Source organism: Canis lupus, chromosome 17 (genome assembly GCF_011100685.1).
Source record: "Canis lupus familiaris isolate Mischka breed German Shepherd chromosome 17, alternate assembly UU_Cfam_GSD_1.0, whole genome shotgun sequence".
Taxonomy (NCBI): Eukaryota; Metazoa; Chordata; class Mammalia; order Carnivora; family Canidae; genus Canis; species Canis lupus.
Genome location: NC_049238.1, coordinates 25,666,912 through 25,694,396, shown reverse-complemented (window position 1 = coordinate 25,694,396; position 27,485 = coordinate 25,666,912). Strand labels below are relative to the sequence as shown.

At 36.7% G+C, this 27,485-nt stretch overlaps 1 protein-coding gene across 16 annotated transcripts in view; it reads right to left on the bottom strand.

Moving 5' to 3' along the window:
* BIRC6 (baculoviral IAP repeat containing 6) overlaps positions 1-27,485 on the bottom strand; it is a 230,691-nt gene that overhangs the window by 187,590 nt on the left and 15,616 nt on the right. For all 16 annotated transcript variants that reach the window (XR_005372291.1, XM_038561234.1, XM_038561222.1 and 13 more), the window contains exons 2-8: positions 20,065-20,246; positions 17,484-17,621; positions 10,065-10,258; positions 7,370-7,481; positions 5,426-5,508; positions 1,437-1,659; positions 1,199-1,359 (exon numbers count right to left, since the gene is read on the bottom strand). Coding sequence is in view for 15 of the 16 variants with exons in the window: in XM_038561234.1 (XP_038417162.1) it covers positions 1,199-1,359; positions 1,437-1,659; positions 5,426-5,508; positions 7,370-7,481; positions 10,065-10,258; positions 17,484-17,621; positions 20,065-20,246 (1,093 nt within the window). In the remaining variant the exon portion in view is untranslated. The remainder of the gene's footprint in view (positions 1-1,198; positions 1,360-1,436; positions 1,660-5,425; positions 5,509-7,369; positions 7,482-10,064; positions 10,259-17,483; positions 17,622-20,064; positions 20,247-27,485) is intronic.

The following is a 27,485-nucleotide window of genomic DNA, read 5'->3' as shown; positions in this document are numbered from 1 at the left end:
ATTTCCATTAATGAATTAAATTGCACTAATCAAGTTTTACATTAGTTCTCAATGAAAGTACATGCCACCAAAGGGACTGTGAAGTAAAACAGTATTAAGTTACTGACTGTGGTATAGCGTCTATCACACATCAGAATATAGGAAGCCCCTGCAAGTGAAATGATAGATCATCTCAGCATCAGGACATCTGATCACAGTTAAGTAGGCTCCATTTCACACTGTTACTTTCAGAATCTTCAAAGGGAGTAGTTTCTACTGCTTAAGACAAGTTGAGTGGCTTATGGAACCCTTCATTCTATCTGTTGAGAATACTGCATATATTGCTCTGTAATCCTAGCCCAGTTCAGAGTTATAACTGCAGTGTCTTGGGAGACGAGTCGGTAAAGTAAAATTATATGTTGACCTTCTTGCCCCCACAAAGATCAAATACAGCTACAAAAATCAAGATTGTCAGACAAGCTGAATGAAAGATGTCTTACCAAAATATCTCTACAGCAGTAATCATCATGCCTCAACTCACTGATGACTACTGATAAACTGCTCTAAATCATCAGGTCATCTTCCCTAGCCATGGGTTATTCCACTATTCATTAACACTTCTACAATTTGAGGTGCTAATGAAAAAAAAAGTGGAAACCAAAATCACTTGGTTCAACTGCTCTAGGAAAAGATGTAGAAGAAGGCAAAATGGTAAATTTAATCCAGGGATTTTATTTCCTTATTTAGACTTTATTTTTCAGTGCAGCAATTCTTTCCAATTGGCAAAGACTGAGACAGAAAATAAAGTACATCTTACAGACGATGGCATTGCTGGCACTGCTGAATAAAAATTTTTCAAGTATCACACAGCTCTTTCAGATTTTATAACAAAATATTTGTTCTCGGGATCCCTGGGTGGCGCAGCGGTTTAGCGCCTGCCTTTGGCCCAGGGCACAATCCTGGAGACCCGGGATTGAATCCCATGTCGGGCTCCCGGTGCATGGAGCCTGCTTCTCCCTCTGCCTGTGACTCTGCCTCTCTCTCTCTCTCTGTGTGACTATCATAAATAAATAAAAATTAAAAAAAATATATATATATATTTGTTCTCTACTCTCTTCACCTAGTAATTTTTTCTGCTTCTTTAAGTAGAATTAAGAGAATATAAAATTTAGAAAAACACATAACTTTTATAAATGCAACTAAAAAAAAATTCACACACCTATCTCCTTCCAATTTTGGTATGTCTGAGCAGCTAGAGGAGTCTTCCAGCCACGCCAAAGTTGGTCTCCTTGATTCAACTGCTGAGCTTGGTTCTCCCGACAGAATAAGCTGCTGTACAATTGCTGGGTCATATGCATTAATTTCAAACTTTAAGTGCACCTAAACAAATGAAAAGCCTAAGTTTAAGATGGATTTTTTCCTCAATTACTAACCTGTTACTTAAAACTAAAATATACCTTCATAAGTTTGGAAACATCCCATATGCAGATCTTTCCTCGTTTTGTTGCGGCAGCGAGAAAGTGAGGGCAGCTCCCTGACCCAAAGCAAGATATTCTATCAGTTCCGTCCGTACAGGGAAACTGTGCAGGACTCGTGGCGAGAGTGACGGACAACGGCACATTCTGTGTGTGCTCACCCTTCACAAATGGGCAGTTCGGGGAGTGTCTCTCGTGTTCAGACCTTTACATAGATTAAGGAAAAGTTTACTGAACAACAAACCTGTTAAATCTGTAGGTCAAGACAGAACTTCAAGATCATCTTTTCTTTTTTAAAAAACAAAGTATGCTTTATGAAAAAGACTCAAACGCCACACCATTCCATCTCACCAAAATCACTCTAACATATTCAACCACTCACTTTAGTAGTTTTTATTCCCTTTAGCGGACCACACATAAAATCAGTCTCTGATGAAACAGAAATACTGTAGTAGGACTTACACTATATTCACATACTGATAAAATTGTGTAAAGCCCTGATATTCCCTCACACTGATTCCTACAACTATAAATAGCTACTTGGTTTCAGTTTAAAATTCTCCATAAAGATACAACACATGGTGACAACAGGTAATAATGTATTATATACCTGTAATTTGAGAAGAGGACATATCTTAAATTAGACCTTAATACATGTACACACACTAAATAATAACTAGGTGGATGGATATATTAATTGGCTTCATTTTGGTGGTCTTTTCAGTGTGTATATATACAAAAATATGAAGTGCATACCTTATATATTTATAATTTTTACATGTCAAAGATATCTCAATAGTTTTTTTTCAATACAGCTTTTAAAAATTAATCCTATATAATTATATGCCTATCGATATTTATGAAAGGCACAATTGTAAATAACATCTAGGAAAACTCAATATGTCATTCATACCACAAAAAAATTTAGTATAGATCTGGAAGCAAAAGATCTATAAAATATGTAATAAAATGACCTATATTATGAACAAAGAAATACATCTTATACATTCACTATAGGACCAGACAAAAACTTCTAAACAAAATTTCTTTTCAAAGAAATGCAGAAAGATAACATTCATAGACTGAACATTATTTCTTTCATATAAACACTTATTGAGCAAAAAGAAATGTTAAATTTTACTTAGAAAATTCTAACATGTTTAATAAAAATAAAACACTAGGACTTCTCATCAAGATCAAAACTAGTATAATGACTTTAAGAATCTTCTCAGGGCAGCCCCGGTGGCGCAGCGGTTTAGTGCCACCTGCAGCCCGGGGTTTGATCCTGGGGACCCTGGATCGGGTCCCACGTCAGGCTCCCTGCATGGAGCCTGCTTCTCCCTCTGCCTGTGCCTCTGCGCCTCTCTCTTTCTGCGTCTCTATGAATAAATAAAAACTTAAAAAAAAAAAAAAAAAGAATCTCAAATACTGAAAGCAGGATCAACACTTAAAAATTATCTCTCCAACTCTGTGACTTTTTTTCTTTCGGTTATTCTCTTTTTTTACACTAACTGTAATTATAAGGCATTATCTGAAGTCAGGATGCTGCTACAAAAAAAAAAAAAAAAAAAAAGAACCCTTTTTTGTGTATTGCCACGGCAAAGAAAGGGAAACTATGCTTATAAAATATGCCATTCCTGGGGGCACTTGGGTGGCTCAGTGGTTGAGCTTCTGCCTTTGGCTCAGGTTGTGATCCTGGGGTCCTCAAATCGAGTTCTGCATCAGGATCCTCGCAGGAAGCCTGCTTCTCCCTCTGCCTATGTCTTTGCCTCTCTCTGTGTTGTCGTGAATAAATAAATAATCTTTAAAAAAATGCCATTCCTTAGGGTGTACGTCTTTCTTTTTACAAGTACCTACAACTTACCCTATACCCATATAAACCCTGGACAATCTGCAATATGCAGATGTGTTACATAATTGCTTTTAAATGGCATCCCAAGCACATATTTTGACTGGTTTCTCTCCCAACTAAATTCTAGGCTATTTTCCTCTTTCCATCCTTCTTTCTTCCCTGAGTTTTTACTTTTTAATTAAAATGTTATTTACATAAGTGACACACAACTATATAAAGCTAAATATCACTCAATTATGATATCCAATCCCAGTAATCTCTTTTCCCACCTCCAAATACCTTTTATGAATTTAAATCATATACTTCTAAGATATTTTTCTAAGTTTATATATATGTACATATAAGAAAACACAGATTTTTTCATTTTAAATAAAAGTACTACTATATGAGTCATTCTACAAGAGATTTCTTAATAACATTACCAAATGTTACTGACAGTGAATAATAGACAGCAAACTAGTGACTCCTTTTAATTGTTGGATAATAGATTATATAAGCATACCACATTTTATTTGACTATTCCATCCTGACAAACATTTAAGATGATTCCAGTTTTTCATTGCAGTTACCGTCCATTTTATGCCTCTTAGCATACAAGAGGAATTCATTCCCTCAGGTAAATAAATAGTAGTGGAATTGCCAGATAATAGTATGTGCTCATTTTATTTTTTTTAAATCTTCAATACCCCTCCAAAGTAGCTCTATCGACTCCCATCATCAAAATAGGGGAGTCCCATTGTCCACTTCCAAGTCTTCCTTCTTTTCCCCCTTACAGATTCAGAAGGTACCTAGGCTCAGCTCCCCAGCTCTCTTCAATTCAGTTTCCTCCTATCCACTGTTCTCAAGCCCTCAGAGATGCTACCAATTGCTTAATTAAATCTGAAGAATCCTGAATCCTAGGGCAAGAAGAGAATTCTTGATTCCCTGACCATGTCAAGAAAAGATGGGTTCTGAACAGCCCAAGTTAAATATTTGAATCAATTTCCCACACACATAAAAAAACTTCTGAAAAAAGTTACATTCTGTAATATCATGGTATACTTTTTCAGGGATGGGTTAAATAACTGTTTGAGGATCAGTCTGAGAAACTAAAAGATACACATTAAAAGGATTTCTATATATATAAATAGTTTCTAGGGGAAAAGAGTGAGTTCCAAACAGAACCTTCACCTAAACTGGAAATTGCACATGTTCAACTCTCAGTTCACAGAGGGACACAAGTTCAACTTTTCATACAGTAAACCCCACTGTAAGTGGGATCCATGTGCATACTCAATCGGCTTCGGCTAGTTCACCACATTCACGATCAGCTGATTAATATTCAGAGACCTGAAACTAATTTTACTGCAAAATAAATGATGGATATATCTTAAAAGCAAACCCTGGTTCCATCACTGACTAGCCATATGACCTTTGGCAAATTTTTTCTTTATTTACAATAGGATAGTAATTCCTATCTCACTGAGTGACTATAAGGATTAAACTGGGAATATTCTCCATTCCCTCTTATTAAATGAAGATAATAATACCTATTTCATAGGGCTACTGTGAGAATTAAACGAGTTAAAAATAAATAAAATGCTTAGGATGCTACATGATAAATAGCATTAAACAAATATTCACTATTATTATTACTGTTTTTATTAATAAGGTCTCAGTTATTTGTAAAAATTACGTTTCAATACATGATCTCTAATGTTTATCCAAATTCTGAACTTTCACCCATTAGAATTCAAAATTACCACACACTCCTTAAAATTACTTCGAAGTTAAAAACGTAAATCGTAAGGCTCTAATCTGTGGATTCCCTACTGACAGGCAATAGACCAAGATTAAACTGAAGTTAATCATGCTGTATCAACTTACTCATCATAGCCTTCTGGTTTCAGGACCTAATTCTATTCTTTGGCATTTCTCCTATGTAGATTTTAGGAGGTCAAAGACCTTAGTTCCTGTATGCCACGTGATGTGACAACATAATGCTATCTCAATCTCTTAGCACAAAGACAAAACTACAGATGGTAAAAAGGCAAGAATATTATTATATCTAGATGAGAATTTAGAACCCTACTTATAGGATTAACTTAGGCTATTACCTCCAAAAAAAATCAAAACTTACCAAGGTTCATCAGTAGGTTCCCAACAAACGAGACATACACTACAAGTAAAGCACATGGCTCTATCATCTCCAGATGAGGCAGGCTGCAATGAAAATTCATAAAGACAGAAAAGGTTAATGTTAATCTTTTACTCTTAACAAAAAGTATTCTTAAAAAAGTTCATAGGGCTGCCCGGGGGGGCTCAGCGGTTTAGCGCCACCTTCAGCCCAGGGCCTGATCCTGGAGACCCGAGACCAAGTCCTAAGTCGGGCTCCCTGTGTGGAACCTGCTTCTCCTTCTGCCTATGTCTCTGCCTCTCTCATGAATAAATAAGTAACATCTTTTAAAAACAAAACAAAACTGAATCTCATACAACCAAACGAGAAAGTAAAAAGGAAAAGCAAACTAGTGAACCTAATTCATGTAATCTTAAAACACATGTGACAAAATGTCATATAATATGTAAAATAACATATCAAAATCTGAACCAAAATATAGCTCTGAAACATTAATATTTTTGAGGACTTAGCACCAACTATGCCTATAGATGTAAATTCACTATATATTTTTTAAAATTAAGAATAATCAGCCCCTCATGCGGGCAGAAGATTCCAGAAAATCTGATTTTATCTCTTTGCAAAGACGGAATACAATGAACAATAATTCAACAGAAAAGATACTGAGCCGTCACTTCACAGAGACTGTTGTAGCAAATATCAAATAGCAATAAAGATAAATTAGTAGGAAAATGGTTCATATTCAAACTTTAAAGTCAGGAAAATAAAAATTACTAATAATTCTAGTATTAGCCAGCCTCCAAACAAACCTAATTAAAACTGGACATCTGACAAACTATGAATAAAATAGTCAAATATTATGAGTTTCTGAATTAATTTTAGTTAAGATATTCCAAACACTTCAAGATTAACTAAGGAATAATCACTCTGTGGATTCTTTACAATAGTTACTTCAATATATTTCAGTTTAGTTGGATTGAAAGTTAAATAAGCATGCTTTATATAAGCTGATATGTAAATATTAAATTTCCTAGATTCTTTACTGGTAAGCCATTCTACATTACCCAGGTGAAGCCTCATTTAATTAGTATATTATACCCATCTGAAATCATTTTTAGCTCAATGAAACTCTCTATAATGTCTCTCTCTCATCTTTTGGTGACACAAATCCCTATACTCTAACGCTCTCTTTTCTTACATAAATCTATTTTCCTTGAATAATCATTCCTCTTTCTGTGCAATTTCTTTTTTTTTTTTTAAGATTTATTTATTTATTCATGAGACACAGACAGAGACAGAGACACAGGCAGACGGAGAAGCAGGCTCTTCGCAGGGAGCCAGATGTGGGACTCGATCCTGGATCTTGGGATCATGCCCTGAGTCAAAGGCCTACGCTCAACCACTGAGCCACCCAGGCATCCCTCTGTGGAATTTCTTAATCAGATCTTCAAAGTGTATATATTCAGGTTGCCCTGTACCACCTGCAATGTTGTTTCTATAGTTATACAGAAGTATGTGGGTAAATTGTATCCCAACCAAAATTAGAGTTTCAGGAGTAACTGCAATGTGTTACTTTTGTTGCATTACCCTCAGAATTTACTACTCTGTTATGAAGTAGAAATCAAGAAGTGGAAATTAACACACATCCAAAACTAACACTTTTCAAAAGCAAATGTAAAGAATACTGCCTTGTTTCTGAAAGAAAATAGTTATGAAGCACTAACTCAGTGGTTAGTTACTTATAACAATTTTTTTTCCTTTTGGACATATAGGAAATACCCAGTCAGTATTCAAAAATATAAGAATAAAACAAAACTCACATAAATGCATACACACAAGCACATAGCAAGGCTGCATAAGTTTTTGAGGAAGTATTAAAATGTTGATGATTTTACTTAAGACTATAAAAGCACTCCGAAAAAAAAATGTTTTTTGAGTTTTTTCTACCTGATGATAAAATCCAGCTTGAGCCATGGGATCTGGTTGTGCCCATCTATAGCCTACATGAGGCCATGAGGTAAATGTCTCCCGTCTGTTAGCTTCACTATACATCAACGATCTAAAAGTAAACATACTTTATGTAATCAAAGTTAGGCATCAAATTATAGTGACACTCTTACTTAACAGTCAAGAAAAATTTTACTGGATTATCAACAAAAATTGGGAATGGTCTAATGACTGAGTTCAAATATGTATTTTAAACTAAGAAGGATCACTTTTAGGAATTTCTCTTACACACTGTAGAGAAAAAGAAACCTGATTGATGGCTCAAACTGATAATTCCAGGGGTAGATTAAATTAATGAATGTTGCATAATTACCAAGCAAAGAACAGAAAATCTGTAGACATAAAGACAGAGAGTCATATGCTTTCATCATGTGCCAAGTTTTGCATAAATGGATAAAACCACAATCAAAGGAACAGTGGTTTTATCTAAACCATGATGAGAAAGTTTTTTCAGTTTAATTTTTTTTTTAAGTAGAACGCAATCTTCTTTCTGTTCTTTCTCCAGAGAAATCCTTTTCTAAAAAAGGTGTACTTTCCAGGGAATTATCAAAAAGGGAAATCTTCATATGTTTTCATATTAAAATACATTAGCACTCTCGGAGTAAACCTACAGAGTATTTCTTTAAATGAGTTGCTTTTTTAAAAAAAAATTTTATTTACTTTTTTAAGTAAGCTCTATGACCAAGGTGAGGCTTGAATTCACAACCACAAGATCAAGAGTCGCATGTTCTACCAACCCAGCCTGCTAGGTTCTCGACCTAGAGTATTTTTTTTAAAGAATGATACCAAATTTAGAAAAAGTCCAAATGGCTTCAAGAAAGAAAGGACCAGTAAACAAAGGTTACTCTTCCTAACACAAAAGAGCAAATTATCAATAATAGGAAGCGGGGGGTGGGGGCAGCAGGGGGGAGAAAGTGGTAAAGGTCATCACAGTGAGACCAAAAATATACTTTTCTCTAAATTCTTCCCTTAATTAGCACATAATTTCCTATAATACTGCTAGCGAGCTTAGTTTAATTCATAGTTGTGTTCTGGTTTGAAAAGAACAAAATATTTGGGTAAGAAAAGCCTTATCTGTTTACAGGCTATAGACATCTTCAGGATCTGTGTGAAACAGACAATTGTCCACTTACTTAAATTACTAAACAAAAGAGCAATAGCATCTAACAGACCCTAACTCAAACCTCTAACAAACCTAAGTTCATAAATGTCCTAATGAGGTTCCCAAATTCACTTTTAATGAAACAAATACCAAAGTCTATACCAAAATTAGTATTTTGAGATATTTAAATACCTCCAGAAACACAATATCCTATCCAGTAAATGTATTTCCTAAAATAAGACATTTACAACAGATTGCAGAGATTACTTTAGAAACCCAGCTACTATTTGCAAAGAAAATAGCTCTGAAGGGCTGTTTTATAATCTCAAGATAGGCATAGCTCTAGGAAAAGAAATACTTATTTCAGGTACATTTTTCCCCCTCTCCAGACATATACTAGGGAATATTTTAATGACAGTCATACCACATATCACGTGATTGCTGTTCAGATTAAAAATTATAGTCTCTACATTTTACCCAAAAGACAGACAATGCAATATAACTACAGAATATTAAAAACCCTTCCCAAATATTAACACAACCAAAAGCAGCTATTTATATAATTATAGAAGTCACTCAACAACAACAAATAGGCAACTGATTAAGCAAAAGTCTCAGTTTACCCAGCACTAAGCTAATAAATATTGCAAACTAATAGATGAGCCATACTTAATAGAAGTTTATTTATTCAGTAGGGGCTTTGCTAACATCAGTATGTACTATTTATAAATGTAATTCAGAAAAAAAGCACAGAAGTTATAATTCACATCCACTGAAAATATGAAATGCTACATGGGAAGGCAAATGTGAACTGAATCAAAACTGCTAAATTTAATATTTCCTCATAAGCATTTCTAAACTTCAGTACTTTTAGTAAGGATCTGGTAAATGTTATTTCAAATGGCAAATCATTTCAGTTTTTAAATAAACGTATTATTTGGCTTTTTAATCAGTTTTACACGAAGCAGGACCTCAATGAATCTCTACTGAAGAAAATAATGGTTGAGGTATGATTTCTGTGATACACTGTTTAAATCCAGGGTGGGCAGCATAAAAATCTTAATTCAAAATTGCCCTAAATGATTTTTTAACTCTTTTCCTTTTTTTTTTTTTTTTTTTCTCTTTTCCTTTTTTAAGTGGGAAATAATATATGGCTCTTATAAATAGGTTCTGGCACGGCTTTTCAATTTATGAAAATTCATCTCAAAGATCACAAAATTTCATCAAGGCAAAATAATTCTTATCTATTGAATAATTACATTTTTAAGTGGACTCAAATATTTACTGAGTACAGAGCTGGAATTTTCAAAATAGTTTTATGACCCCTTTAAGTCCCTTCCAAGCACCAAGAGAAATTGTTTAACAGGAATTCAATTACTAATTCACTTCAGTATTTTGATATGAGAATCTGGATGGTTTTCAAAAACATTCTGAAATACATTTTTAATCATAATTAAATTTTTGTTACTCTTGGTTAATCCAAAAACCTAATCAATTCCATTTCATTGTCACATCTTATAAGAAAGGTTATACCTGTCCACAGAACGGCCTGGCCCCACTCCAAGTTCTGGACGAGCACTAGGTAAGAGGTAAGACAATCTGTCCATCACTGAGGATGCCACAGGTAAGGCAGCAACATTTTGATTTATTTTCTTGAGTTCATTCACAATGGCACTGGCAATGGACTTCAACACGTGATGAGGAAGATGAAATGTAACCGTGGCCCACTGAAATAAATTGGGAGTGTAAGCAAAGGAAAATGTCAACAGTTTAAATCAAAACTATAACTTATACATTATAAAATAAAAAGCTATTTATCAGGCTTGAGTCCATTTACTCCATTAATTTACCATGTAAGGCAGGAACTTGCAATTATATGAAAAATGAAACCTCAATTAGAAAAAGACAGTTTAGAACCTGATGGTAGACATCTTCTCACAGATGCATCAACAATTTAGGATAATGAAAATCACCTGTTATTTTTCATATTCCTCCAGCACACTTACAATAGAAAGCACAAAGTAGGCACTCAAATCTCTCCACTCAACATAATTTGCTTGTACAATGTAGTGATACTGTACATACTCATAGGCATATGAAGATTTACTTCAGTTTAGCAGAGTCTTATGTATTTGCTGTTGTTGCTATATACAAAGTAACTAGAAGTACAGATCTTGTAGTCACACAGACTTGGATTTCAAGACCATCTTCACCATCAACAATGTGACCCTGCTCAAATTAACTTCAGTCTCCCACTTCTGTAATATGAGGAAAAACAATACACCTACTGACATAATGTTCTTAAGAAAATTCAAGTGAGAATTGGTACAATGTTTCATACAGTAAGCATTCAACAAATATGAACTACAATTATTTAGCATTAAAATTATTTTTAAAGTTAGAAAGCAAATATGCTAAGTATTATTCTACCAGAGAAATAAGTTTATAAAATAATTTCATTTTTGTATACTGTCCCTGCTCACCTATGGTTTTCTAATCTGTCTAGCACATTCTAGGCAGCCTACTAAATTATTATCTATCCACCTAACTAGAAAAACTTTTGGACAGAAACATAACTTGAATTGCTAAAGAGAAAAAGATAAAGAGAAAAATGAAATCCTTTGTTTCTAAAAATAACCCATTCATAGATCCAAAGACTCTTACCTGAATCCACTTGAGAAAGGGTAGTACTACAATAAATGCCCCATTATACACTGTAAACCATACTCCAAGCCGTCCCCAAAGGCACCTGCAGACATTCACTACGGTCATTGTCCACTGGGAAATAGGAAATATTGTGATCTTTCAGGCTTTACAAAGCAGTAGCATTGAAACTGATGTAAAAAAATCACTGTGGTCCACTAGTTAAAGTGCAGACTTAGGATGGTCAAGTGATTAATAATAGAGTTTTGGGCCAGTAAAAAAATCACTGTGGTCCACTAGTTAAAGTGCAGACTTAGGATGGTCAAGTGATTAATAATAGAGCTTTGGGCCAAATAATAGAGTTTTGGGCCAAAGTTGAGCTTTGTGGATCCCTGTACCTATCTTGTAGTTATTTGTCAAGTTCCAAAAAGCATAATTGAAAGAGATATAAAACAGGCAACTACAAAAATTTCCACATTGCTTCTCTGGTCCTCTTTAGGAATTATTAAAGGAAGAAAGGTCAAGTAGAAGCCCCCAGAACTTCTATTCTCTACAAACCTACTAAACCAGAGCAATACCACACTTCTGAGGAAATTTCATGCTAAGAGACCTGAAAGATAGAGGAATTCAAACTACCTCACCTTAATTTAATTGGCCTGTCTGGTCTATGCAAAATGTGAATGGATCCAAAAGAAAAACTGTGGATTATAACCTATTAGGTGACTTCAAGTGCAGCTGCTATTTCAGATGAGGTTTCTTTACTAAAGCAAATCAACAAATCCCTTGGTTTCTGGTAGGCAGTTACAGTTCTGTGAAATACTTTCTTCTCGATGCTAATTTTTAACAACCATCCAAAAGTAGACTGCTTTTATCTGGCTGTAACAATCAATCTTCAGTCCTACCCTGGGATTATTGCTCATGCTCTTTACCATATCTATTCTGGAGACAGCTTGATCAACTTAATATCCTGTAGATCACCACACTGCTCTACAACATCACGCTGACTGGTCCAGATGAGGAGGAAGTAGCAAGGTACTTACATACCTTAGTAAGACATATGCAAGCCAGAGAGGATCAATAATGCCCAGAAAAACTAAGAGTCCCACAATCTCTGTGAAGTTTCTGGAAGTCTTTTGGTCTGAGCATGTCAGGATATTTCTTCCAACAAGAAATATCCTGCAAGACAAGTTGCTATGACTTATAAAAGCAAACAATGAAAAAGAGAAGCACAATGCTTGGTGGGCCTAGTGGGATTCTGGACCCAATATCTAGCATATCTGAGTATGCTATTCTAACTCCATTATCAAAGAATCCAGGAATAGAACAGGAAGCTCTGCAGTAGGACCTGGCTCAACCACAAGACATTCTGCCACTTTTACCAGTGAGCATAGGCAATGACACCAGAAGTGTGTGCAGTAGGTAAAGATGCTGAAAGGCCTGTCTGGCAAGCTGAACTGGGACAATCACTAGCACAATACTAGGGTAAAACCATGCCCTCCCCTGTAAATAACTGTTGAGAAAGTTTCTGGCTTCTCCTTCCCCAACAGAAATTAGTACCAATCCATGAGATAAATGTCTGTGTGATCAGAGTCGCCTGGGTGTCTTGGTCAGTTAATCATCCGATTTGGTTTCAGCTCAGGTCACGATCTCACGGTCATGAGACAGAGCCTCATGTTAGGCTGGGTGCTCAGTAGGGAGGTCTGCTTCTCTCCCTCTCCCACTCTCTCTAAAACAAATAAATCTTTTTTAAAAAACATGTGTGCAGGGGATGCCTGGGTGGCTCAGCGGTTTAGCATGATCCTGGAGACCCGGAATTGAGTCCCACATCAGGCTCCCTGCATGGAGCCTGCTTCTCCCTCTGCCTGTGTCTCTGCCTCTCTCTGTGTGTGTGTGTGTGTGTCTCTCATGAATAAATAAATTAAATCTTTACAAAAAAAAAAATTTAAAAAAAAACACTGTGCTATCAGAGCTGTCAGAAACGAGATGTTATATGACATACCAAACCGTACTCCTGAGAAGAAAAGACAAGTCTCTTTCACTGAGTGGTTTACAAGAGATAAATCTTGAGAAAGTCCAAAAGGTCAGTTTTGGACAAGCTGAATAAGCATGTAACTCAGACTTCTGTAATACCTACTATTGTAATAATTCCTCTTTCTCATTCTGCATTGACGGCTTCACAGAGAACTCCTTACGAGGTAATTGTAGAAGAAAATCCATGGCTCTGATTTACAAATGGTTCTGCACATTTGGCTGGTACCACCCTAGAGTGATGGCTTCAACCATTACAATCCCAATCAGGACAGTGGTGAAGGTAAATCTCAGTGGGCAGAACTTTAACCAGTATATGAGGCTGTTCTCTTTGTCTGGGCTGAGAACTGCCCATAAGTGAAGATCTTCACTGATAAACAGACAGTATCTATTATTTTGGCCAGATGGTCAGGCATTTGGAAAGATTAGGATTGCAGTTAAGGGTAAAGGTCTAAGGACAGACCTCACAAAATAAACAAGGTATGTGAAAATATTTATGAGATACACAAATGCTCATCAAAAGCCATCTACTTCCAAGGAAATGGACAAATTATACACATTGTATGAGTGTCACTTACCCTCTCCATAGCTACTCCAATGCTTTGCTCAATGGACCTGTATGCAAAGTGCCATGGAAACAGAGATGGAGGTATGTACAGGTCCAATAACACAAACTTCCTGTCACCAAGACTAATCAGGCTACAGCTGTTACTGATTGCCCAATCTATCAATAGCAGATAATAAAGCTGAGCCACTAATATGACACAGTTTTCCAGGGGGAACAGACAGCTATCTAATTACAAGTTGATTATACTGGGTTCTTTCAGCCATGGATTGGGCATCAACTTGCATTCACTATAATAAATATGTGTTCTACGTATGCGTTTACCTGTTCTGTCTACAACACTTTTGCGATACTATTAAACCACTGCCTGTGGACTAAGAGAATGGCTTATGCACTATGATGGTATTCCACACAACTTTGCTTCTAACCAAGAAAGCACTTCACAGCAAAAAACAAAACTAAACAAAACAAGAAAAACACAGCAATGGAATTCTCTGTCCATGAAGCTGATTGGTCTTACCGGTTATCATCCAACAAGCCTGACAAAAAAAGTGTAGTGCCCTACTGAAGTCTCATTTTCAGTACTAACTGGAAGAGAGGTTCTACCTTACAGAATGATGAATATGCTTAGACTCAACACAAATCAAACACTTAACGGTTTCTCCCAAAAGGGTTGCTATCATATTTAATACTCCATTCAGAGATTTTTTTTTTCCAAGCTTTAAGCTCTAGCAGTCCGACATCCCAAGGGAGAGTGTTCTATCAGGACTACAATGGTTCCATTGAATTATGTGTTAAAACTGCTACCCAGCAATATTGGGCTCCTCTTGTCACTGAATCATCAGGCAAAGAAAGCAGTTATTCTACTGCCTGGTATGATTAAAACTGACAAACAAGGGGAAAATGGATTGATGCTAACTGACAGGGGCAAGGAGAACTTAATAAGAAATGAAGGGAGTGCCTGGGTGCCTCAGTCAGTTAAGCATGTGCCTTTGGCTCAGGTAATGATCTCAGGGTCCTCAAGATAGAGTCCCATGTTGGGCTCCCACTCAGCGGGGAGTCTGCTTCTCCCTCTTCCTCTGCCCCTCCCCCTGCTTGTGCACACACACTCTTTCTCTCAAATAAAAGCTTTAAAAAAAAAAAAATAGAAACCAAGGGATTCTCTACAGTGCCTCTAAGTCCTCCCATGTCCAATATTAACAGTGAATGGGTGATTACAAAAATTAAAACAGCATCACTGAGGATTTAGATCCTGCAAAAGTGAAGACTTGGGTGGGTCACCCCACCATGCAGACATCTGACAGCTGAGGTCAAATATGAAATTGGAAGTAGAGGGAAGTTATAAATTATCAAGTATATCCTTTTGACCATTATAGAACTGAGGGATATAGTAGCTATGAATATTTTCTTCTCTTCTTATTACACATGATGGAGGATGTAGATTTAGATCCAGACACACAGATGCAGACAGACATACAGACTTATTTTATGCAAGAATTTTGGATGTAGTTAATCTTTAAGTAGCACAGTTCTATTATCTAAACAATGAAACCTAAAAATAACTAAATTTTAGTAATTAGTATTAGCTATGGATAGATAAAATACCTATTAGAACTATTCATCTTTCATTTTGGGGGATGGGGAGAGGGAATCTTCATTTGTAAAACATGAAAACATAGTATTTTTGTTGTATAAAAAGTTCAAATATGCACAGAAAGTATGTATGGAGATGCTGAGTAGCCAAAGGGTATGCTGCGCCAATTAAAAAACTATTCTCTCTCAGCTCCAAACTGACCCTTTGTTTCTCTTCCCTATCATGTTATGGCTGGGACTCTACAAACTGTACTACTTCTTTGCCAGCCAGTTTCCTGGCTGTCAAGTTCCAACAAAAGGAACACAGGATGAAAATTGGAAAGCATGATGAGGGCAGAAAAGACTTCTCCCAGCTATTACTCATCACTGCTGTCAATGCTGATTCAGCACAGGACCTGGTGGTAGCAGCTGATTCTTCTAGTCTTCCATGTTTTATTTACTTAGCATTCCCAGAACCAGTCTCGTACAGCTCCTCAGAGGTATTAACACCAGCCATGCAGCATCCCTCTTCAGAGATCCATGTCTCAGCTCAAGCTCCGAGCCCCAAGCTCCAGCTAGACAGTAGCTCCCCGAGAAGCCTGAGGAGCTCCCTGAGAAGCCCAGACCCACAGAGCCTACTAAGTTTGTTGGTGCTGACAACCCTAAGCTCTTGCTCTGCAGACCTACGTGACAGCTGCTTCCTAGGCTTAATATCTCTGTGCTTCCTCAGGACTTCCTTTCCACTTCTTCAGTTCTCAAACGTATGTTAAAATCAATTCCTTACAATAAATTCTCTTTGTTGGAAAGCATAGTATGGTTTCTGTTTTACTAAATAAAATGTCCCATCAAGAGAATAGTTAATATCATGGTAAATCTGTGTTTAAAAATTCAATATTAGGAAGGATACAGCTGATCTGAGGATTAATATGAAAGACACTCAAGATACATTCTTAACAGATAAAGCTAGGAATGTGCTATAAGTCTGAATGTGTGTGTCCCACACTCCAAATTCATCTGTAGAAATCCTAACCCTCAAAGGTGACGGGTACTAGTAGGCAGAGCTTCTGGGAAGTACTTAAGTCATGAGAATAGAGCTCTCTGAATGGAATGAATGCCTTTATAAAAGAGGCTACAGAAAGATCCCCTGACTTTCCCATCATGTCAGGACACAGTGAGAAGGAGCCAAGTATGAACCAGGAAGAAGGACTTCACCAGAAAACAGTCATTCTGGCACCTTGATCTTGGACTTCCCTGCCTTAGAACTATGAACAATAAACTTCTGTTGTATATAAGCTACCCAGTCAGTGGTATTCTGTTATAGCAGTCCAAACAGATGACACTACATCACATTTTAGTATAGTTACAACTTGTACTTAAGAAAAAAGAGAGCAGGCAGCCCAGGTGGTTCAGTGGTTTAGTGCCACCTTCAGCCTGGGGCGTGATCCTGGAGACCTGGAATCAAGTCCCATGTCGGGCTCCCTGCGTGGAGCCTGCTTCTCCCTCTGCCTGTGTCTCTGTCTCTCTGTGTGTGTGTGTGTGTGTGTGTGTGTGTCTCATGAATGAATGAATAGTCTTAAAAAGAGAGAGAGAGAAAAAAAGAAAAAAAGCTATAAAATCAAAAATTATTTTTAGGAAGATGGTTTACCTTCTACCTTACACCCTTTGGTATAAAAATTCCATATGTTTTATTACATTTAGAAAAAAAAGAAAAATCAATAAAAAATATCCAAGGATTTAATTCAAAGCACCATCTCACACAGACATCCTAGTCATGCCCACCAAAACATTATTTCAACAAAAGCCCAAATGGTCCCATTTCCAACGATATGTTCCATTTCTCATGAAGTTCATCACCTGACAAGGAAGTTCTTTCAACAGCCTCTCAACCAATACAGAGCCATCAAGTACAGAAGCTTTAGGAACAAAGTAAGCAAATAGTTCCCACAAACTGAAGTTAGATTTCAGTAAAAATAGTTTCAACTTTTAGGTGACTTATAAACACATTTTGTTCTCTAAAAGAGAAAAATCTAGAAGTACGATATTTCCCAGGGCAGGTCAAGAATGGGGAAAGGAGAAAGGTGAAAGTATGGAGGTGTTCTTTCTATTAAAATCCAAACAAGGTAATTTTTTTTTAAACTTCTTACCTTAGCAACTTTGTGGTTGGCTGCAGTCTCATGAGATGTATTTTTTAAACCATCTTTGAGCTGTGTGATGAACAAATCATAACCCTCCGTACTAGAAATATCTACCTTTTCTAAACATGCTGATAAGAGCTGTTGTGCCTAAATAAAAAAGATGATCACAGAAAATTAAACACAACAAAAACTCTTACATTCAGATCCTTATTCAAATACTTTAAATTGTAATGGCTTTGACAGGTATTATAACTAAAGTTTACTTTTACTTTTTTAATCAAACTTAGTCATATATAATTAATTATATATTGATTTGAAAGGGCTGTTACAAAATTAAATGAGATAAAGCAACATATTCAGTGTAGCACCACCGAGTTAAGTTTTAATACATGGAAGCTATTATAAACCAAAGCAAGATAGAAAAAACAGGACAAGCTAATACCTGGAACAAAAACAAAAGGTAAAACTTTGAAGAGATAAATGTGAAATCCTTCAATGAGTTTTAAAAACTCAAATTACACAAAACCATAAGAGGGAATATTCACTAAGTCAGCAGGTAATATAAAAGAGCCCTCTGTATTATTACCCAGGTATTCAGAAAGAACTACCTTAACAGAAATGCATGGTTAACATTTGGAAAAGAATACATCCACACTGATCCAACCAAACCTAGGACCTCATACTTCAATGAAGACAATGACAAACTATGTGGTACAGTAAGGATGTTTGGAATGGTGGAAGGTCCACAAATAATGTTATGTGAACAAAAAGAATTGTAATTATTTACGTAAACAGAAAATCAACAACAGATGTTAATGGCCAACAAGGTAGAGAAGGTAGTAGAAGCCAGGTAAAAACCTAAAATTTCAGACAGTAGAGTATCAACTGATTTGAGAGTCTATTTCATCATAAATATTCCAGTATTTTATTGTAATTCTGTAGTTTTTAAAACTTGAATAGTTTGAACCATCTTTCATTGTAGAATATATATATACATATATACATACAAATATATATACATATATACAGATGTATGTATGTGTGTGTGTATATTAAAGATATTAAGATATCAGCCTGATTGGGATGCCTGGGTGGCTCAGTGGCTGGGCGCCTGCCTTCGGCTCAGGTCATCATCCCCGGATCTGGGATCAAGTCCTGCATCGAGCTCCTGTGAGGAGCGTGCTTCTTCCTCTGCCTATTATGTCTCTGCCTCTTTCTCTGTGTGTCTCTCATGAGTAAATAAATCATTTTTTAAAAAAATATATCAGCCTGATTAAATTATCAGCTAGTATATATTCCTCATATTAGGAGGAAAAAATGTTCACTACAACTAAAACTAATTCCCTATCCAAAAATTTTAGACATGACCCCAGATCCAAATATTCTGAAGACAAAAAGAGGGCTACTCTCTCTCTTTTCAGAACTCAAACTTCCAGCAACATACTTTGAACAATAACATATAACAGACAACTCTGATAAGACACTAAATGTGAAATCTAAATGGATCTATGTCAGTATCATTTTTTCTTATATAGCCTTCCAAAAAAGAAAATAGAAACATTTATACTGCACTTTATATTTACACATTGACAATCTTCATGTCCTAAAAATGAGAAATATGCTATACTGATTTTATCAACTAACCATACCACCAAATCCAAAACAATTCATAATTAACAATTTGGTATGAAGACAAAAGAATATCTCACTTTATTAGAGAGCACAGCATTATAATCTTTTATATTTTATTTAGGATGATTTAAAATTCAGTAACTTTGAAAAACGTACTTTCAAATTACACTATATGAACATCAACGCACACTTAAAGATTTTAAATTAGAGTGGAACTATGAATTAAGTAAAGAATATGTAACACTATAGAAACATATATATATAACTAAAATTTTAAACTGGGATTGTTAAAAGACATGATACATACCAAAGATTACTGGTCTCCACTGATTTTCATTCCTCCCTTCCATCTAATATTTTTTAAAAAAAGAACTACCTCTTTTCCAATCTTCTCAGCTTGATGTGACTATGTGACTAAATTCTAGTCAATGGGATGAACATGAAAAGAGTGTATATGAAAGTTTGTGAGACAGCAAGAAGGACTGAAGGGAAAGAAGGAAAGTGGAAAGGAAGGAGAGACAGGAAAGAATACAAGAGAAAAACAAAACAAGAGAGAGAGGGAGGGGTCATACCAGTGTGCTCCCCTGGATTTTTGCCTCCCCTTTCACTATAACTGGGAAATACTAATGACACTTGGAACAGCTGTCATGGATTTATGAGATGGAAGCTAAGTGCTGAAATAAGCAGAGTTACCCCTACACTTAGCCCTGTACTATTACTGAAAAAACTATATTGTTGAAGCCATTACATTTTGGTATCTCTGTTACAGTTCAACCTATACGGTTCACACTTTAAAACCACTTCAATAAGCATCAATACAGAGGAATTAAATGTGATCAATAAGTCAATTCTCAATTCTCCATTTTTATAGGGGTACATATAAAATGTCCTGAAAGGACAACCTAATAGTTCTGAGATTATATTAAGTAAAAAAGTACATTGATTTATTTCAACTTACCTCTGTAACCGGTAATTCAAGCTGAACCACATCATCCTGCTTTGAAACTGGCGTTTGCAGAGCAGTGTCTAACAACAAGATTCCATTAAGGTCCTTCCTACACCCTACTGCATAATCATCCACAAATATAACTTTATCCACCGCAGATATATACTGACATTTCACCTGTCCACCTGGTTTAGCTGTTAAAAGAACAAAATTTCAACACTTAAGATTTAAAGACAAATAGTCCATTAAAAATAAATGTTTTCATGGAAGCTAAATACAGTATTTAATCCTGCAATGGAAAAAGTTGCTCCAAAGAACATTATTAGAACTGATAAACTTGTAATATGTACTATAGATCAGATTAAAGTATTATTGTCAAACTGTCAGAACTTAACAACTAGAGCTGCTTGAAAAGAGAATATAGGGGCGCCCAGGTGGCTCAGTCAGTAGAGTGGCCAACCCTTGGTTTCAGCTCAGGTCATGATCGTGGGGTCCTGGGATCGAGCCCTTCATCACGCTCTGTGCTTCAGGATTCTCTCTTCCTCTGCACCTCCCCTGCTCTCTTTCTCTCTCTCAAATGAATAAATAAACCTTTTTCAAAAAAAGGAAGAGAATATAATTGTTCTCAGAAATAAACAGGGCATTTGGCTGGCTCAGGTGGAAGATCATGGGATGCTTGATATCAGGGTCTTGAGTTTGAGCCCCACGTTAGGTGTAGAGATTACTTAAGTACATAAAACTTAAAAAAAAAAAGAAACATAGAAATGGTAAAGGGGTATGATATATATAACCTATACTCAATAGAGCAAAAGTAATATGTGTGTATATATGTGGGAATGATAAGCACATGTGGTAAAGTATTTAAAATTAAAATTAGTAGAACTGGGTAAAAGGTATAGGGAAGTTCTTTGTTCTATACTATTTCAAAATTAAAGTGTTCAGAAAAAAATTTTTAAATAATTCAGTACTTGTCATTTTCTGCAAAATACAATAAAGTCACTATGGCCAATTTCTAGGTAATTACCACACAAGTTTTGAGGGCTTTTATGTCTGAGATAAAATTATGGAAAATGTTTATAACCTAGGAGAACTAGTAAAGCCTCTAGTTGAATCCCCACTGAGAAAACAGTCAACTGTCACTGAAGATCAATGTTCCCTGAAGTTTCTGCTGAGTATCAGAATAGTATTTTAATGGAGAAAGTCAGTGAATATACAAACCATAAAATTTCTAAGAATAAGTTAAAGTGGAATTTCAGAAGTCTTATAAAAAAACAGTAACAGACAAGAAGCTAATTCAAAATATCAACAATTTAAAGAGTCTAGATATGTATGCCAATTAAAAGACCAACTGTCGGGGGGGATCCCTGGGTGGCTCAGCGGTTTGGCTCCTGCCTTTGGCCCAGGGCGCGATCCTGGAGTCCCGGGATCGAGTCCCGCATCAGGCTCCCTGCATGGAGCCTGCTCCTCCCTCTGCCTGTGTCTCTGCCTCTCTGTCTCTCTGTCTCTCTCTCTCTCTCTCTTTATCATAAATAAACAAATAAATCTTTAAAAAAAAAAAAAAAAAATAAAAGACCAACTGTCAGAATGAATTGAAAAACACATATACAATCCAATTCTATGATGACTTCAAGAAACTTTTACCCTTCTAAAGACAAAAGTAAGGGGCACCTGGCTGGCTCAGTAGGTAGTGTGTGATTCCTGATTTCCTGACTGTAAGTTCAAACACCATACTGGGTGTAGAGATTATTTAAAAACAAACAAAATACGGGATGTATGGGTAGGCTCAGCATCTAACTCTTGATTTTAGCTGGGGTCATGATCTCAGGGTCATGGGACTAAGCCCAAAAGACAGGCGCCATGCTCAGCATGGAGTCTCCTTGAGATTCTTTCTCCCTCTCCTTTTGTCCCTCCTCTTGCTTGTACACACACTCTCTCTAAATAAATAAATAAAATCTTTTTAAAAAATATTTAAAAATAAGGGCACCTAAGTGGTTCAGTCAGTTAAGTGTCCAACTCTTGATTTCATCTCAAGGTCCTGATCTCAGGGTTGTACGTTCAAGCCCCACATTGGGCGTGGAGCCTACTTAAAAAAAAAAAAAAAAAAGATTAGGGGGCCCCTGAGTCACTCAGTCAGTTGAGCATCTGATTCTTGGTTTCAGCTAGGGTCATGATCTCAGGGTCATGGGATCAAACCCTGAGACAGGCTCTGTGCTCATCAAGTAGTCTGCTTCAGATTCTCTCTCCATCTGCATCTTCCAGAACTCATGCGTGCATGCTCTCTCAAATAAATAAAATCTTTTAAAAATTAAAATTAAAAAAATTGAAAATAAATAAAAGTGTAAAGAGGATGGAAAAAAGATATTTCAGGCAAATGTTAATCAAAGAACAGATGAAGTAGCTATAGTTATATCAGACAAAGATCAGAGCAAAGAAAATCACCATGGATAAATGAGGTCATTACATGATAAAAGGGCCAGTTCACAAAGAAGAAAAAACAATCCTAAATATGTATACAACTAAAAAATAACTTCAAAACACATACAGCTGGGTGCCTGGGCCTCCAACTCTTAATTTCAGCTCAGATCATGATCTCATGTTCCTGAGATCAAGCCCCAAGTGGTGAAGGCTGCCTGCTTAATTAAGATTCTCTTTCTTTCTCTCCCTGTGCCACTCCCTCATGTTAACACACACACACACACACACACACACACACACACACACCAAAAATTACAGAACTGAGAAGAAATAGGCATCCAAATTACAGCTGGAGACTTCAACATTCCTCTCTCAGTAACTAATAGAACTAGCAGATAAAAAACCAGCAATTATAGAGAAACTGAACACCACCACCAAGGAATACGATTTTTAGAATATTCCACCACCAACAGAATACAAATCCTTTTCAAATGTACAGAGAACATTCATCAAAATAGATCATATCCTGCGTCATAAAACAGACCTTAAAATTAGAAGTATGTTCTCTGACCATGATGTAAAAATCAGTTACAGAAACATAACAGGAAATACTGGAAGATAAACAAGATACTCCTAAATAATCCATAAGTCAATAAACAAGTTGCAGATAATTCAGAAAGTATTTTTAATTGGAGTGAATTTTATCAAACATTTAAGAAAAAAGTAACATCAATTCTACATAATTCTCCAAGAAACAGAAAAGGGAATACCTCCAAACTCATTTTATGAGACCAGCTTTAACCTGATGCCAAATTTAGAAAAAAGTAGCACATAGGGATCCCTGGGTGGCACAGCGGTTTGGCGCCTGCCTTTGGCCCAGGGCGCGATCTTGGAGACCCAGGATCGAATCCCACGTTGGGCTCCCTGCATGGAGTCTGCTTCTCCCTCTACCTGTGTCTCTGTCTCTCTCTCTCTCTCTCTGTGACTATCAAATAAATAAAATCTTAAAAAAAAAAAAGGTAGCACATAAAAACTACATACCATCATCCCTCATGCATATCGATGCAAAATCCTCCACAAAATAAAAGTAAAAGGAATTTAGCAAATATAAAAAGAATGATACAGCAGGACCAAGTAAAGTTATCCCAAGACTATAAAACTGGTTCAATATTCAAGAAGTAATCAATATAAGCTACATATTAACAGCTTAGAGTAGAAAACCTGCATAAAATTAACAGATGCAGAGGAAGAAGAAGACTGTCTCCTGAGTAGGGAGCCTGATGCAGGGCTTGATCCCAGGACCCGGGGACCATGACCTGAGCCAAACGAGTCTGCTTCTCCATCTCCCTCTGCCCCCTCTCCCCACCTCGTGCTCGCTCTTGCGCTCTCTCTCTCAATAAATAAAATCTTTTAAAAAAGGTTATAGTAAAATCAAAACACAAAAATCAATCAATTGTACTTCTATATACTAGAAATCTGAATCTGAAATCTGTAAAAACAAGTTTACAATAGCTCTAAAAACAAAATACTTACATGTCTAAGAAAAGGTATAGAGTATGTATGCTGAAAAGTATGAAAGGCTGGTGAAAGAAATCAAAGACCTAATGAAACCATGGTCAGGGATTGGAAGAGTCAATATAGGAAAGATGTCAATAATCCCCAAATTACTCTACAGATTTAGTGCAATTTCAAATCAAAATCCCAGCAGGAGGGGTATCTGGGTGGCTCAGTTGGTTAAGTATTGATCTCGGCTCAGCTACTGATCTCGGGGTTGTGAGTTCAAACCCTGCATTAGGCTCCACACTGGATGCGGAGTCTACTTTTAAAAAAAGAAAGGAAGGAAGAAAAGAACAAAAGAGAGAAAGAGAAAATCCCAGCAGGATTTTTTAGATATAAAGTAATTCTAAAATTTATTTGAAAAGACAAAAGAATTGGAATATCCAAAACAATTCTGATAAAGTTGGACAAATTACATTATGTGATTTTTAATACCTACTATAAAACTTAGAGTACCACTACGAAGTGTGGTAGTGGCAAATGGATAAACATACCGATCTGTGGAGCAGAAGAGAATCCAGAGACAGGCCCCAATAAACATGGCCATTTGATTTTTTGAATTATTTTTAATTATGGTAATTAACATAAAATTCAGCATTTTAACCATTTTTAAAGTGCACACAGTTCAATGGCATTAAGTACATTTACACGCTTGTGCAACCACCACCACTATCCATCCATAGAATGATATAGAACTTGCATAACTTAAATACTATAACCATTAGGCACTAACTCCTTCCCACTTCCATAATCCCCAGCATCCAGCAAAGTAGACTCTACTTTCTGTTTCTATGAAACTGACTGTTTCTAAGTACCACAGATAAGTGGAGTCATAGTATTTGTCATATGGTTTCACTCATATGGGGAATATAAGAAATAGTGAAAGGGATTAAAAGGGAAAGGAGGGGAACTGAGTGGGAAAAATTAGAGAGGGAGACAAACCCTGAGAGACTCCTAACTCTGGGAAACAAAGAGTTGCGGAAGACGAGGTGGGTGGTGGGATGGGGTAACTGGGTGACAGGCACAGAGGAGGGCACTTGATGGGATGAGCACTGGGTGTTATACCATATGTTGGCAGATTGAATTCAAATCTAAAAAGTAAATAAATAATATAAAATATAAAAGAAAGAAGACATGGGAAAATATCCATAATACCCTATTAACTAAGTATAAGGAGGAAAACAGTTTATAAAATATCACTGTAATCCATATTCTTTTTTTTTTTTTTTAAGATTTTATTTATTCATGAGAGACAGAGAGACAGAGGCAGAGACACAGGCATAGGAAGAAGCAGGCTCCATGCAGGGAGCCCAACATGGGACTCAGTCCGGGATGGAACTCGATCCAAGGTCTCCAGGATCACGTGCCGGCCAAAGGCGGCGCTAAATCGCTGAGCCACCAGGGCTGCCCTGTAATCCATATTCTATAAAAATATTTTTTCCTTTGTTTATATATTCTATAAAAATATATTTAACAATGGGGCACCCAGGTGGCTCAGTAGGTTAAGTATCTGCCTTCAGCTCCAGTCACAAACTCAGGGATCTGGGATCAAGCCCTGTGTTGGGACTCCCTGCTCAGCAAGGAGCCTGCTTCTTCCTCTTCCTCTGTCTCTCTCTCCCCCATTAGTGCACGAGCACAGTCTCTCTCAAATAAATGCTCATGCTCTTTCTCAAATAAATAAGATCTTTTAAAAAAATCTTACACACCAAAATGTTAACAATGACTACTTAAGTAACCAAATCATTGGTGACTATTCTTTTCCTTGGTCTATCTGATGTCCTATTATAAGGTAAATCAAATTTTATTTTTTTTTAAGATTTTATTTATTTACCCATGAGAGACACAGAGAGAGAGGCAGAGACACAGACAGAGGGAGAAGCAGGCTCCCCACAGGGAAGCGGATGCAGGACTCATCCCAAGATCACAATCTGAGCCAAAGGCAGGTGTCTGCTCAACCACTGGTAAATCACTTTTTAAACGGAGATTTTCAAAGGTAAGAAGCTGTGTTTTTTAAAATCAGCTAATTCTAATAACCACTTCAGGAAACAGTCAATTCTTTATCAAGTCACCATTCATGTGCAATCCTACAAAAGTTGCAAAAACATTATCAGAATTACATTATCTCTGCAAACTGAAAGGACACACTATAAAATTCCATTTCCACAGAGATAACATTAGAGTTCAATTCTTAAAATACTTTCCTAAAACACAGTATATACAAACATCATTCAAAGTCAATAAAGAGGGGATGCCTGGGTAGCTCAGCAGTTGAGCGCCAGACTTTGGCCCAGGGCGTGACCCTGAAGTCCCAGGCGAGTCTGGTATCAGGCTCCCTGCATGGAGCCTGCTTCTCTCTCTTCCTGTATCTGCCTCTCTCTCTCTCCCTCTCTCTCTCTCTCATGAATAAATAAATAAAATCTTAAAAAAAAAAAAAAGTCAATAAAGAGGATGCAAAATTAGTGTTCTTACAAAGTTTTTAAAATACAATTAAAGTAACCAAAATAAAATCACTTAACAAGGGATCCCTGGGTGGCGCAGCGGTTTAGCGCCTGCCTTTGGCCCAGGGCGCGATCCTGGAGACCCCGGATCGAGTCCCACGTCGGGCTCCCTGCATGGAGCCTGCTTCTCCCTCTGCCTGTGTCTCTGCCTCTCTCTCTCTCTGTGTGTGACTATCATAAATAAATAAAAATTAAAAAAAAAAAAAGATTTAAAAATCACTTAACAAAAGTTGTGGGACACCTAGGTGGCTTTAGTGGTTGCATCTACCTTCAGCTCAGGTCATGATCCTGGGGTCCTCCAAGCGAGTCCTGTATCGGGCTCCCCACAGGGAGCCTGCTTCTTCCTCTGCCTCTCCGTCTCTCATGAATAAACAAATTTTTTTTTTTTAAAAAGTTGTTAAGGGGATCCCTGGGTGGCGCAGCGGTTTGGCGCCTGCCTTTGGCCCAGGGCGCGATCCTGGAGACCCGGGATCGAATCCCACATCAGGCTCCCGGTGCATGGAGCCTGCTTCTCCCTCTGCCTGTGTCTCTGCCTCTCTCTCTCTCTCTCTCTCTCTGTCTGTGACTATCATAAATACATAAAAATAAAAAAAAAAAGTTGTTAAGTACACTATATTACTCAAAGTCAAAGCAAGTATTACTATAAAACAAAACTCAGTGCAAAGCAAAGCAAAGTATGGGAAAGTTCAGGAGCTAGGCCACGAAAAAAGGGTAACACATGGATGAAATGCGAAGCAAGGGATAGTATTATTCCAGGCACGAGAACTAACATCTGTCCAGGCATGAAAGAAGGTCTCCAAAAGACAAGACACTTCTTGGAATTAAAGAGTTCCAGTTCCAGGGTGTCTGGCTGGCTCAATCATTGGAGCACATGGCTCTTAATCTTGAGTCATGAGTTCAAGCCCCACATTAAAGGTAAAGATTACATAAAAAATAAAATCTTAAAAAAAGAGACAGAGAGTT